Source organism: Bos indicus, chromosome 9 (genome assembly GCF_029378745.1).
Source record: "Bos indicus isolate NIAB-ARS_2022 breed Sahiwal x Tharparkar chromosome 9, NIAB-ARS_B.indTharparkar_mat_pri_1.0, whole genome shotgun sequence".
NCBI classification, from domain to species: domain Eukaryota; kingdom Metazoa; phylum Chordata; class Mammalia; order Artiodactyla; family Bovidae; genus Bos; species Bos indicus.
In genome coordinates, this window is record NC_091768.1 from 23,627,949 (window position 1) to 23,642,269 (window position 14,321).

A 14,321-nucleotide genomic window follows, 5' to 3' on the forward strand; every position below is an offset into this window, starting at 1 on the left:
TCCATTGTGTATATGTACCACAGCTTTCTTATGTGGTGCATAAGGTTGCTTCCATGTCCTGGCTATTATAAACAGTGCTGCGATGAACATTGGGGTACACGTGTCTCTTTCCCTTCTGGTTTCCTCAGTGTGTATGCCTAGCAGTGGGATTGCTGGATCATAAGGCAGTTCTATTTCCAGTTTTTTAAGGAATCTCCACACTGTTCTCCATAGTGGCTGTACTAGTTTGCATTCCCACCAACAGTGTAAGAGGGTTCCCTTTTCTCCACACCCTCTCCAGCATTTATTATTTGTAGACTTTTGGATCGCAGCCATTCTGACTGGTGTGAAATGGTACCTCATAGTGGTTTTGATTTGCATTTCTCTGATAATGAGTGATGTTGAGCATCTTTTCATGTGTTTGTTAGCCATCTGTATGTCTTCTTTGGAGAAATGTCTATTTAGTTCTTTGGCCCATTTTTTGATTGGGTCATTTATTTTTCTGGAGTTGAGCTATAGGAGTTGCTTGTATATTTTTGAGATTAGTTGTTTGTCAGTTGCTTCATTTGCTATTATTTTCTCCCATTCTGAAGGCTGCCTTTTCACCTTGCTAATGGTTTCCTTTGATGTGCAGAAGCTTTTAAGGTTAACTAGGTCCCATTTGTTTATTATTGCTTTTATTTCCAATATTCTGGGAGGTGGGTCATAGAGGATCCTGCTGTGATGTATGTCAGAGAGGGTTTTGCCTATGTTCTCCTCTAGGAGTTTTATAGTTTCTGGTCTTACGTTTAGATCTTTAATCCATTTTGAGTTTATTTTTGTGTATGGTGTTAGAAAGTGTTCTAGTTTCATTCTTTTACAAGTGGTTGACCAGATTTCCCAGCACCACTTGTTAAAGAGATTGTCTTTAATCCATTGTATATTCTTGCCTCCTTTGTCAAAGATAAGGTGTCCATATGTGCGTGGATTTATCTCTGGGCTTTCTGTTTTGTTCCATTGATCTATATTTCTGTCTTTGTGCCAGTACCATACTGTCTTGATGACTGTGGCTTTGTAGTAGAGCCTGAAGTCAGGTAGGTTGATTCCTCCAGTTCCATTCTTCTTTCTCAAGATCGCTTTGGCTATTCGAGGTTTTTTGTATTTCCATACAAATTGTGAAATTATTTGTTGGTAGCTTGATAGGGATTGCATTGAATCTATAAATTGCTTTGGGTAGTATACTCATTTTCACTATATTGATTCTTCCAATTTTCCTTCCAAGGGGTAAGCGTCTTTTAATTTCATGGTTGCAATCACCATCTGCAGTGATTCTGGAGCCCAAAACAATAAAGTCTGACACTGTTTCTACTGTTTCCCCTTTCCCCATCTATTTCCCATGAAGTGATGGGACCGGATGCCATGATCTTAGTTTTCTGAATGTTGAACTTTAAGCCAACTTTTTCCCTCTCTTTCACTTTCAAGAGGCTTTTTAATTCCTCTTCACTTTCTGCCATGAGGGTGGTATCATCTGCATATCTGAGGTTATTGATATTTCTCCCGGCAATCTTGATTGCAGCTTGTGCTTGCTCCAGCCGTTTCTCATGATGTACTCTGCATATAAGTTCAATAAGCAGGGTGACAATATACAGCCTTGACGTACTCCTTTTCCTATTTGGAACCAGTCTGTTGTTCCATGTCCAGTGCTAATTGTTGCTTCCTGACCTGCATATAGGTTTCTCAAGAGGCATGTCAGGTAGTCTGGTATTTCCATCTCTTTCAGAATTTTCCCGAGTTTATTGTGACCCACACAGTCAAAGGCTTTGGCATAGTCAATAAAGCAGAAATAGATGCTTTTCTGGAACTCTCTTTTTTGATGATCCAGTGGATATGGGCAATTTGATCTCTGGTTCCTCTGCCTTTTCTAAAACCAGCTTGAACATCTGGAAGTTCCCGGTTCACATATTGCTGAAGCCTGGCTTGGAGAATTTTGAGCGTTATTTTACTAGCGTGTGAAATGAGTGCAATTGTGCGGTAGTTTCAGCATTCTTTGGGATTGCCTTTCTTTGGGATTGGAATGAAAACTGACCTTTTCCAGTCCTGTGGCCACTGCTGAGTTTTCCAAATGTGCTGGCATACTGAGTGCAGTGCTTTCACAGCATCATCTTTCAGGTTTTGAAATAGCTCAACTGGAATTCCATCACCTCCACTAGCTTTGTTCGTAGTGATGCTTTCTAAGGCCCATTTGACTTCACATTCCAGGATGTCTGGCTCTAGGTGAGTGATCACACCATCATGATTATCTGGGTCATGAAGATCTTTTTTGTACAGTTCTTCTGTGTATTCTTGCCACCTCTTCTTAATATCTTCTGCTTCTGTTAGGTCCATACCATTTCTCCTTTATCAAGCCCATCTTTGCATGAAATGTCCCCTTGGTATCTCTAATTTTTTTGAAGAGATCTCTAGTCTTTCCCATTCTGTTGTTTTCCTCTATTTCTTTGCATTGATCGCTGAGGAAGGCTTTCTTATCTCTTCTTGCTATTCTTTGGAACTCTGCATTCAGATGCTTTTATCTTTCCTTTACTCCTTTGCTTCTGGCTTCTCTTCTTTTCATAGCTATTTGTAAAGCCTCCCCAGCCATTTTGCTTTTTTGCATTTCTTTTCCATGGGGATGGTCTTGATCCCTGTCTCCTGTACAATGTCACGAACCTCTGTCCATAATTCATCAGGCACTCTGTCTATCAGATCTTGTCCCTGAAATCTATTTCTCACTTCTACTGGATAATCATAAGTGATTTGATTTAGGTCATATCTGAATGGTCTAGTGGTTTTCCCTACTTTCTTCAATTTATGTCTGAATTTGGCAATAAGGAGTTCATGATCTGAGCCACAGTCAGCTCCTGGTCTTGTTTTTGCTGACTGTATATAGCTTCTCCATCTTTGGCTGCAAAGAATATAATCAATCTGATTTCGGTGTTGACCATCTGGTGATGTCCATGTGTAGAGTCTTCTCTTGTGTTGTTGCAAGAGGGTGTTTGCTATGACCAGTGCATTTTCTTGGCAAACCTCTATTAGTCTTTGCCCTGCTTCATTCCATACTCCAAGGCCAAATTTGCCTGTTACTCCAGGTGTTTCTTGACTTCCTACTTTTGCATTCCAGTCCCCTATAATGAAAAGGACATCTTATTTGGGTGTTAGTTCTAACAGGTCTTGTAGGAACTGTTCAACTTCAGCTTCTTCAGTGTTAAACTGGTTGGGGCATAGGCTTGGATTATTGTGATATTGAATTGTTTGCCTTGGAAACAAACAGAGATCATTCTGTCATTTTTGAGATTGCTTCCAAGTACTGCATTTCAGACTCTCTTGTTGACCATGATGGCTACTCCATTTCTTCCAAGGAATTCCTGTCCACAGTAGTACATATAATGGTCATCTGAGTTAAATTCACCCATTCCAGTCCATTTTAGTTCGCCGATTTCTAGAATATCGACGTTCACTCTTGCCATCTTCTGTCTGACCACCTCCAATTTACCTTGATTCATGGACCTAACATTCCAGGTTCCTATGCAATATTGCTCTTTACAGTATCGGACCTTGCTTCTATCACTGGCTACATCCACAACTGGGTATTGTTTTTGCTTTGGCTCCATCCCTTCATTCCTCCTGGAGTTATTTCTCCACTGATCTCCAGTAGCAATTGGGCACCTACTGACCTGGGGAGTTCCTCTTTCAGTATCCTATCATTTTGCCTTTTCATACTGTTCATGGGGTTCTCAAGGCAAGAATACTGAAGTGGTTTGCCATTCCCTTCTCCAGTGGACCACATTCTATCAGACCTCTCCACCATGACCCTCCCATCTTGGGTGGCCCCACATGGCAAGGCCTAGTTTCATTGAGAAGCGCGCCGGCTGCAACAGACCACAAAGGGTGGCTAAAACAACAGAAATTCATTTTCTCACAATTCTAGAGGCTCAAAGTCCAAGACCAAGATTTCAGTTGGTAGGGCTGCTTACATTTCAAGGCTTCTCTCCCTGACTTGTAGATGCATATCTTCTCCCACTGAGTCCTAGTCTCTTCTTTTAAGGACACCAGTCATATTGGATTAGGGTCCATCCTAAAGATCTGATTTTACCTTAATTATCTCTTCAAAGATTTTATCTCCAAATATGCTTAAATTCAGATAAACGGGAAGTTAAAGCTTCAACATGTAATTTTAGGAAGGACACAATTCAGCCCATAACAATATACTTACACATATATAGTGTTACAATCAAAGAAGTTTGAAAGTATTTTAGAGGGCTCTGAATAGATGTTTTAAATGTATTTTAATATATTACAAGCTTTAGGGGCCCAACTGGAATATTATAATGGAGCCTTAGACCTCCTTCAGTTTCCAGGTCTTAATGAAACAGTCTAGAATTTAACTACTACTGGGCTACTCATAATGTAATCATGATATAACTCACATAATCATGTTTCTATGAACATGTAAGTACTCTTGCTAATGTACTTAAGCATTACCTGAATAGTAAAAATATAATAGTTGTTAGGTCTAGAGTTTGTTTATTTACATTGAACCTCTGATAATTATATTCCCATGTTTTTAGAGAACATTATCAATTACTATTTTGACTTTCCAAACTACCTGGTTAAACTACAGAAGCTTAAAGGCACAGTGTCTCCCTTGTCTTTAATTTCAAAGGCCTCAAGCATCTGAAACCAGTTTAGTTGATGGCTAACTTAGATATATCTTCAGGGTCTTTGTTTTAAATTCTCTAAATTCTTTAAATTGTTTTAAATTCTCTAAATTCATTTACAGCAACAATAATCCTTTGTTTTAAAATGTACTATACTACATACACTAAGTTAGATGGGTAAAAATTAGTATATAAGCCATAAAATATCTTAAATAGCCCTTTAAGTATACAAAAACCACACTGTATATTTAGGCCGCATGTCTAAAACAATTTCTTAACAATTTAGGGCACCAACAGTCCCAAATTAGTCCTGCTGAATTGCAACATGTCTGCTGATCAATTCTGGGTCCATACACTGCCAATGTGTTTGTTGAGTTGGCTTAGTAACATAAAATAAATAATGATGTAATAAATAGACCAAATCAGGCCACCTGGAGTCTGTAACATTATTTGATCATGTCAGTTTTGAAAACCATTGGAAAACAGTCCAAATACTTGTCTTGTCCGAGTCCTGATTACTTCCAAAGTCAAATATATTAAAGGCTGGTTTCACTGGACTCTAAATCTTTTATTTTTGCATTGCACTGCACTCACCCCAAAGAGTTTAACTCCGCAGGGCATACCTCTACCTTTCTCTCATAAACTTCCAAGCCTTTACACACTTGGAGCACAGTCCTGAGAAGCAAAAGGCTTTCCTTGTTCTTTTTCTCCACAGAGACATTCTTTAACCTCCACCTGGCATTCTGTGAAAATCTATGAAAGATTGCAAAGGTCATCTGATGTCAGTCGAGTGCATTTACATGAATCTGAGACTAAAATGTAAATGTTTCACCCAGAGCTAAATATAGGGGTTTTTTTTACTATAAAATTCATTAATTTAATAAGTAACACAATCATGCTCAATTTGCTAAATCAAAAATTCAAGAGAGAAGGGAGTAAAAAGTACACTAAAAACATAAGTACTTCATAATCTTTCTAGCTCTGAGTTCTAACTCTACATATAAAAATGTATCAATAATTAGTTGTAATAAAAACCTGTTTATAATATATAATTCAAGGACAACTAATATATACTCTTTAATATCTGAGCAAAGAGGTAAAACAGAAATCATATTACAATGGAAATGTAAGTACATTTAAAGCAAGAATCTTATTCATTGAATATCCCCTGTATCCAGAATATTACCTAGCATATAGTGGATTCTGAATAACTATGTTAAAATGTAAAAGAAATAAATGATATCATCACTCTATATTACAAAGAAAATAAATGAAGCCAGTTAAGAAAATCTCACTGAAATGAATTGGTGGCTTCACTTCTTCTAGACACAAAGCTTTAGAGGCTTCATTCTATTATTTCATATTTCCACACTTGTCCAAAAGTTTGAAGGACATCAGAACACAAAATGAAAAATCTCAAAGCTATTCCTCTCTTCAACATTTTCTGTACTCCAGTCAGTCATATCCAGCTCTTTGCAACCGTATGGACTGTAGTCTGACAGGCTCCTCTGTCCAGGGGATTCTCCAGGCAAAAATTTTGGAGTGGGTTGCCACTCGCTTCTCCAGGGGATCTTCCTTACCTAGGGATCGAACCCATATCTCCTGCACTGTAGGCAGATTCTTTACTGTCTCAACCACCAGCAAAGCCCATACTCCACATCACCAGTTCTTGAATCGAATTCATCCTTCTATTCATTAGAACACAACATTTTTTTGTTTTGTGCTATCCTGTGTTACCAAGGCCAACAGACAAATATGGAGGCATATGGCTGTACATCTTATGATTGCCTTCACATCCGTAAGATTTCACATTAAATAATATATCAGTTTCTCATACTGTCGAGGCAACTCGAGAGAACTGTGTGCTCAGTTGCTATCATGTCTGACTCTTTGGGACCCTATGGACTGTAGCCTGCCAGAATTCTCTGTCCATGGGATTTTCCAGGTAAGAATACTGGAGTGGGTTGCCATTTCTTCCTCCAGAGGATCGGCCTCACACAGGGATCGAACTCATGTCTCCTGCATTGCATTAGCAGATGGATTGTTCACTATTGAGCCTCCTGGGAAGCCTATACTAGGTGAAAAATTTCTGAATGATTCATTCCAGTACAGTTTACATTGAAGAAAAAGAAGAGGTTTAAGGTACCTTTCCTTCACAGTCATCAGCCTTGTTTCTCTCTTTTTTCCCTACAACACATTCATCTGTGTCTTAGCATATCAAGACAAACATCTGCAAAAGCACATGCCCAGAAGCTCATTTCTCACATGTAAAAGTTAACAGGCTCACCAAAACTGACATAGATAAATCACCATCACTATCTTAGACTGGATCTAATTTACTTATAGGTCACATTTATCATTTCGTCTTAAAGATACAGAAGCCATGTAAACAACTTAATTGTAACACACCTATCAACTAGTGTTTTCTACCACTGCACGAAGAAATACAGCTAAATAATAAGTTGGGAAATTAAAAAAATACGTGTGATTAGTTTTGTATGTAGAATTTTAACTCTGAAGAGTGATTTATGAAACATTATTTTATTATTGAAAATTCCTGAGAAAAAATTTGAAATACAACTGATCGAAATCAGAGGATATCCTTGAAAATTATAAACATTAAATGTTAAATCAGAGGACATATAACTCAGACAAAGATGAGCACCTCAAAAGCAATTTGGGCTATGGACAGAAAGATACTGAATCTCCTATGTGTGAGGCAGAAATGCTTCTCCACGTCCTACAAGGCAATCCTACCTGCAGTGATGCATACGTGAATATACAAACAGTGAGAACCAGACAGGATTATTACCAGTGAAGAAAGATTCTACTTCTCTAAGGTTTTTTTAACTTCTTCATTTCTTTCTTTCTTTATTGGATGTGTTGCACAGCTTATGTGTTCTTAGTTCCCTGACCAGCAATTGAACTTGAGTTCTCAGCAGTGAAAGGGTAGAATCCTAACCACTGGACTTCCCTTAAATTCTTTATTTTTTAATTCTGATCACATTTACTGTTAAATTCAATTTGTACCAAGATTAAGCACCTCTGAAAGGTTATCCAGCAAATAAATAAAATTTCATGGCATGCCCAGGCTTAAACCAAATTCCATCGTTTCTGACTATATGCCATTACACAATACAATATAATGGTATATGAAGTCAACTGAGCTTTAGCTTTCAATGTGAGTTTACTTTCAAGAAATTACACTAAAAAGGGTAAATGTCTTAGAATAATGCTCAAACTACCACTTTAAGACCTACCTGCTTTAAAAGTTGAGTTCTGTTTGAAAGACAAAAAACAGTTCTTAAACATGGTTCATTTATTCATTAAATATTTAATGTACATTGAGCAAAATTCTGTAGTAAGGATTACAATGCCTGCCCTATGACAATCCAACTCAAATAAAAAATACACTATAGTAAATACTAAATGACATGCTACAATAGACTATATAAAAAACAAAGGTATTAAGTATGATAATAAAGACTCCTTAGGAGATTCTTCCCTAAAGAGAGAACTAAATCAACTAAATATTTTAATTGTAGGAATTACACACAGACAAAAGGTATTAAGTAAGAGATTCAGCAAATATATTTTAAGTGGAAAACTAAACTGAGGAACTAATGAGATAAATTTGGAGAAGACAGTAAACCTAATTGACAGATTGATTTTATGCTCAACATAATAGGAAAGAGATTAGAGGGGGCATCCCAGGTGGCACAATGGTAAAAAAAAAAATTCTGCCTGCCAATACAGGAGACAGAAGACATGTGGGTTCAATCCCTGGGTTGGGAAGATCCCCTAGAGGAGGAAATGGCAGTCCACTCCAGTAATCTGGCCTGGAAAAATCCTTGGACAGAGGAGCCTGGAGGGCTGCAGCCCAAGGTACCCAAAGTTGGACACGACTGAGAATACACATCACATAATAGGAAATAATGCCACACAGCAAATACTCGGATAACAGAAGCAGAACGTGAAGAACATGCTAACTGACGAAGATATTTCTTTCACATCTACATGTAAGACAGACTATAATAATGAAAATAAAACCAGAAAAACTGTCTCAGTTACCCAAAGGTAAGGTGATGAAGGTCTGTGTGAGAGGCTTAGTGTAGCCAGCTGACAGGCTAGGTAGGGTGTTACAGGAGGAACATCTACTAGTGTTTCTTTGTAGCCAAAGTTACCGCAAAAACCAACAAAAATTCCTGGGCTAGAGGAAAACTTAAAGGCTCAGAGGTCTTCAAAGTAGGGTCCTTCAAGAAGATCCCACAGTTATAGTTTCAATGGTTCATCTGAAGATACTCTGTTATTTCCACGAGGACCACACAGTCTTAGGACTGTACAAGAGTAAAACTTATTCCATTAATCACGCCAAAGTCGGCCACCTGAATTTTAAGTCCAAATTGATACTATGCAATAAAATTCAATTACAAATTCAAAAAAGGTGTTTCTAACACATTAATGCCACCTACACCTTAATGCCTTTGGTGGAAGATCTCTGTGATACTATTATTCTTAAGTAGAAATTAATCCTTACTCATGAAGAGCACTGAAAATATGTCAAGATCATAAATTCTTGATGTAAACAGTAATGGCGTAATGACTCTTGCTCTGGGATTGCCTATTCCATCAACCCACTTGAAACAGGCACCTTCCTCAGCGACTTGAGGAAATTCAAACAGGTTATACCACTCATGTGATTCTTGTTAAGAGGCTACCCAGTACTTGGTCATGAATTATAGCAGGCAGGTACACAAGCAATAAATTGTTTTGTCACATCAAAATTTCCCTTTTTTCCTACCTAAAATAGGCCCCAACCTTTAGAATAAAAAGGAAGAAAAAAAATCAAGGTAGCAATTAAAATCATTGAGGAAAAAATAAGTGGGAAATATTTAAAACTTCATAATGCTTTATGACCAGAAATGCTAAATAATTATAGATACGTAAAACTGCCTGTCATCATAAACATCAAAAAGAACTCACAGGAGCTAGAACTTATTAAATCAAAGAAACCACACGTCTTCGTGCCATTAATAACAATATACAAATTACCAGGCAACATAGTTGGGGAGAGGGGTGCTGAGTCCAGTTTTTGATGTTAAAAAGTGTCTAGTAAAGAGAATCCCAAAATGAACCAACAGGCTTCCGTGCTGACTGATGGCATTTTCCATATACCAAATTCAAAGGAAACGTCAAAAAGCACATCTTTACACAAAAGGAACCATCTGCAGACAAACCTGACTATAAAAAGAGGGTGAATGCTAAATAGCCAATAAGCAAATTTATACATGCCGAGGTGTTTTTTCATTTGAGAGAGATCTTGGGCGTTTAACCTGTGAAGAAAAAGGAAACGGATCTGAAAAGGGGTCTCTTGCACTGAATCGCCCTTTTAATGAAAAGGAGGGGAGGGCTTAGAAAATTCATTTCCAGAAGGCCCGATTCAAAAAAATCTGGCTGTCCCCACAGTCTAGGGCAGGGTGGTGCACCAGGCCACGCAGCGCCCGAGGCTGAAGCCACCCACCAGGCACGCTCCAGAAACCAAGAGGCCTTGACTTTCAGGTTGCTCACGTGACCCGCCACTCAGAGCACGTTTGCATCCAGGCTGGACCAGTAGGGCCACCTCGCTCCCACAGCAGCCTCCGGGGATCGGCACCCCAGAGCGGACCTCGTTATTTGGATTGGCACCCCGAGGCCCCAGCGGGCAGCCCACCTGCTACCCTCACAGACAACAACCGTTCACGCCCTTCGCTGCCACTCCTTTCTCTGCCCTGGCTCTGCTTTTGGAGAAGCAGAGAAGTATTTAAAAACAAGCTGTACATCTCCTGCGTTCCCCAAACGAGATGCCGAGGCGCCGAGCCAAACCCCCGGCCTCCCATCACGTTCCAGGGTACCCACACCCCAGCCCCCGGCGGCCCCTCCGTTAGGCCAGCGCCGAGGCTCGGGGTGGGGTGGGGTGCGGTGGGGGGTCGCCCCGCCGGTCTGCCTGCCCCGGGGGGCGTCCCGGGGGCCGCGGGCGGAGGGGCGAGGCGGCGTCCGCGGCGCCGCCGGGGGAGGGTCGGGGTGCTGTTGCCCGTGAGCCGGACGGAGTCGGGGACCGCGGAGGGGCAGGCGGGCTCACCTTGTTGAGGTGGGGGTTCCGGGTGACGGCGTAGCCGCGCTGGGGGGTGTGGCGGCGGCGAGGGGTCCGGGGCTCCATGGCTGGGGGCGAGCGTGCGCGGCGAGTGGGAGCGGGCCGGGCGGCGGATGCTGCCGGGACGCTGGCGCGGAGTGCGGCGGCAGCGGCGGCGGCGCGGAGAAAGGGCCGGCGGCCGGGGGGCGGGCGTGGGTGGCGAGAGGGGGTGGACGCGGCGGGAGGAGCCGGCGAGGAGCCGGTGTCCCCAGCCGGGCAGCCTGCGAGAAGCGCTGAGTCATGGTAGGCGATCTGGCGAGCGGCGAGCGAGGAGGAGGAGGAAAGCGAGGCCCGGGTGGCGCCGCTCCCTTCCACACACCCAGGGTCCCCCCGCTCGCCATGGGTTTACAGTCGCAACCGTCCCGGCCCATCCCTGCGTGCGGGACGTGCTTCCAATGGAGCACCTAAAGGGCAGGGGGCAAGGTCAGGCTCCCCGCCCGCCCTGGGGGTACCATCACCCCAGGCCGAGGTGTCCCCCGCAGCCGCAGCCGCGGGGAGGTTGAGAAAGGATGGGAAACCCAGAGCCTTGGGCGGAGGACGGCTGCCCAGGCACAGAGGTAGGGGGCGGGGACAGGGGGGCTCTTTGCAAAAGACCTCAGCTGACCGATGACAATTAGACTTCATCTTCAATTCATCTAATTCATCTAAGCGTCTCCTATCAGACGCTTCCAAACTCCCTATTCACAATTCTGGATGCCTGCCAGGGCCGGAGGAAGCTTCCAACCTTGACCCAGAAAGCCTCGGCCCCGGGTAGAACTGGGAGAAAGGCCAGAGAGGAGAGTGCCATCCCTGGGAATTTTATTTTAATGCTTTCATTAAAAGACAAGGTGCAAATGTTAGATCCCAATGACCAGTCACGTTTTTCCTGTGAATGTTGTTCCTAAAAGTTCTGGAGACCAGGATGTTTAAGAACCTGCCTCTCTGAATGATGATAATAAAGCCCTCAATCTTTAAGGGCTTCAGTTTCTTCTTTGGTAAACCGAGAAAGTCAGAGTAAAAGACCTCCCAATGCTGGAATTCTGTTATTGATATTTATACTTTAAGTTTCAATGAATGTTGAAGTAGTCATATCACAGGCAAAAGGGGTGTCCAACACGGCACACACTAAAAGCTTTCCGGGACCCAGTTTCCTTTTCAGTTAATAGGATGGCTGCTTTCTGCCCTGTTCCTACCTAATGACTGTATAAAAAGGTGTGTTTGGGATTCAGTATTTGATTTTATATCCCACTTCAGTATTCTTGCCTGGAGAATCCCATGGACAGAGGAGCCTGGCAAGCTATGGTCCATAGGGTTGCAAAGAGTCAGACACAACTGAAGCAACTTGGCACAACACAGCAACACATTTGATTTTATATATCCATAAACTAGACATTCACCAAAGAGTTTTATTTCTAATTCTGTTACTTTTCCTTACCAGAAGGATTTGTTACAGTAGTGTTTTTTGCCACACGTATATCCAGCAGTTTCTTAGTCCTGGCCTTTAAATTATCTAGAATCAGTTGCTTTTTAATAGGGAATATTTGTGTCACAGAATTCTTTTGATTCCTTGCATTTCAGTAAGACTTTTCACTGTGAGTTCTATAATACATAAGTAATTAACCCAGCAACATCTGAGAAGAAGGTATACTTTACAAAACTCATTCTCTTGAATTAACTCAGGCGCATTACAAGTAATTCATGGAAGACAAAAACAGTTCAATGGCAGGCCTGGAAACAAAACAAGATACTGAAAAAGAGATAAAAATGTAAGTACAACAGAACCTTATTATAACACAGCTCTTAGTACATAAATTTACACACATTAGCTGTCTAGTCCTAGTTCTGTGATATATTTACAGATAGAAAAGCTGATATAAATACAGAATAGTCCCAAAGAGTGTGTGGGCTTATCCCCCAAGCCATTATTACAGAGGGATTACACGAGCCTGCCAGTGCAGGTAAAGTTCACATCTCTCTTCCACTACGTTTATTTCTGTCTTGAAAAGAGCTCCAACCCTCCACCCCTCTAGAGATGAGGCCTAGCTGGGGAAGCCATTTTGTATATCCGTGTGCAGTACCAAAACTACTGGAGAGAACCTATTTTTCCACCTAAATGTCAACTAGGAAGGACACCAACTTTTTCAATCCTTTTTAAAGGTTGTAAAGTTAGGTTTTATTGCAAAAAACATGTAAAAAAAAAAACACCAAACAACAGAAAAAAACTTGTTAGAATTTTCCTTGTGAGAAACTACAGTCACTCTACACACAGTTGATCAAAGAATGGGTGTGATTCACAAACAAGGGAGTAGAGTGTAGTTTCTAATGCTCTGTGAGAATACAAAATCAGATTTTTTGTTACCCAAGTTTGATGCACAATGAACTGTAATCATATGTAAATATGATTTCAGCATTCCTACCTAATGTTGTTGAGGTTTCACATAGAGAAAATTCAGGAAATACCTAACAGGACATGTAACATTTCAAATGTAACTTTCATGAGAATAAAAGATAATCTAACAGAAAAAAGATGTAGCTCTATGATGGTATGTGATATTAAGTAAATGATTTTGTATTTCTTCACACAAAAACACATTCAGTTCAGTTCAGTTCAGTTGCTCAGTCGTGTCCGACTCTTTGCGACCCCATGAATCACAGCACGCCAGGCCTCCCTGTCCATCACCAACTCCCAGAGTTCACTCAGACTCACGTGCATCGAGTCAGTGATGCCATCCAGCCATCTCATCCTCTGTCGTCCCCTTCTCCTCCTGCCCCCAATTCCATTACTGTTATGTAAAATCAGTTCCTTTTTTTTTTTTTAAGTTGAATATCTTAACATGCCTGACTCTTGATTTGTTTCTGTATGAAGCAAAAAACTTTGACCTTTTAGGGTTCTAATTTTGTGGCTGACCCTACAAGTTCAGAATCAAAAGTAGGCAGCGGGGGGGACTTCCCTGGTGGTTCAGTGGCTTAGACTCCTAATACAAGGAGGCCCAGGTTCAATTCCTGGTCAGAGAACTAGATCCCACATGTTGCAACTAAGAGTTCACATGCCAAAACAAAGATTGAAGACACCATGTGCTGCAACTAAGATATGGCGCAGCCAAGTAAATAAATATTTTTTAAAAAACAGACAGCTGACTCAAACGTGGCCAGCCCCAGTGTAATTGGCAACCATGGCGAGAGTTGACATTTTACCTACATACTGCAGTGAGAACAGGACTTGAATAAGTGCTAACATGGAGGTGGCAACAGTTGACCTCTACCCATCCTAGGTGATCAGCTGGGACTCTAAGAAGATGACATGTTAACAAAAGAAAAAGAGTTTATCAACTAACACACACAGCACACATTATCCAGGAGAAAACTGAAATGAAGAGCGGCTAAAGCAAGTAGCCTAGAACTGCAGCCTATACATCATCTTCAACAAAGAACAAGAAGTTGGTAGAGAAATGACATAACAAAGGAAAGCTGTTTTAGGCTTCCAAGGGCAGCAAACTGTAGGAAGATAAATACATGAGAAG

General features: G+C 41.2%; 1 protein-coding gene across 1 annotated transcript in view; it reads right to left on the reverse strand.

Moving 5' to 3' along the window:
- The window catches only part of ME1 (malic enzyme 1), a 219,916-nt gene extending 208,964 nt beyond the window's left edge, over positions 1-10,952 (reverse strand). The window contains exon 1 of the mRNA XM_070795794.1: positions 10,771-10,952. Within this exon, the coding sequence (XP_070651895.1) occupies positions 10,771-10,848 (78 nt within the window). The 5' untranslated portion in view covers positions 10,849-10,952. The remainder of the gene's footprint in view (positions 1-10,770) is intronic.
- Positions 10,953-14,321: the final 3,369 nt, after the last annotated feature.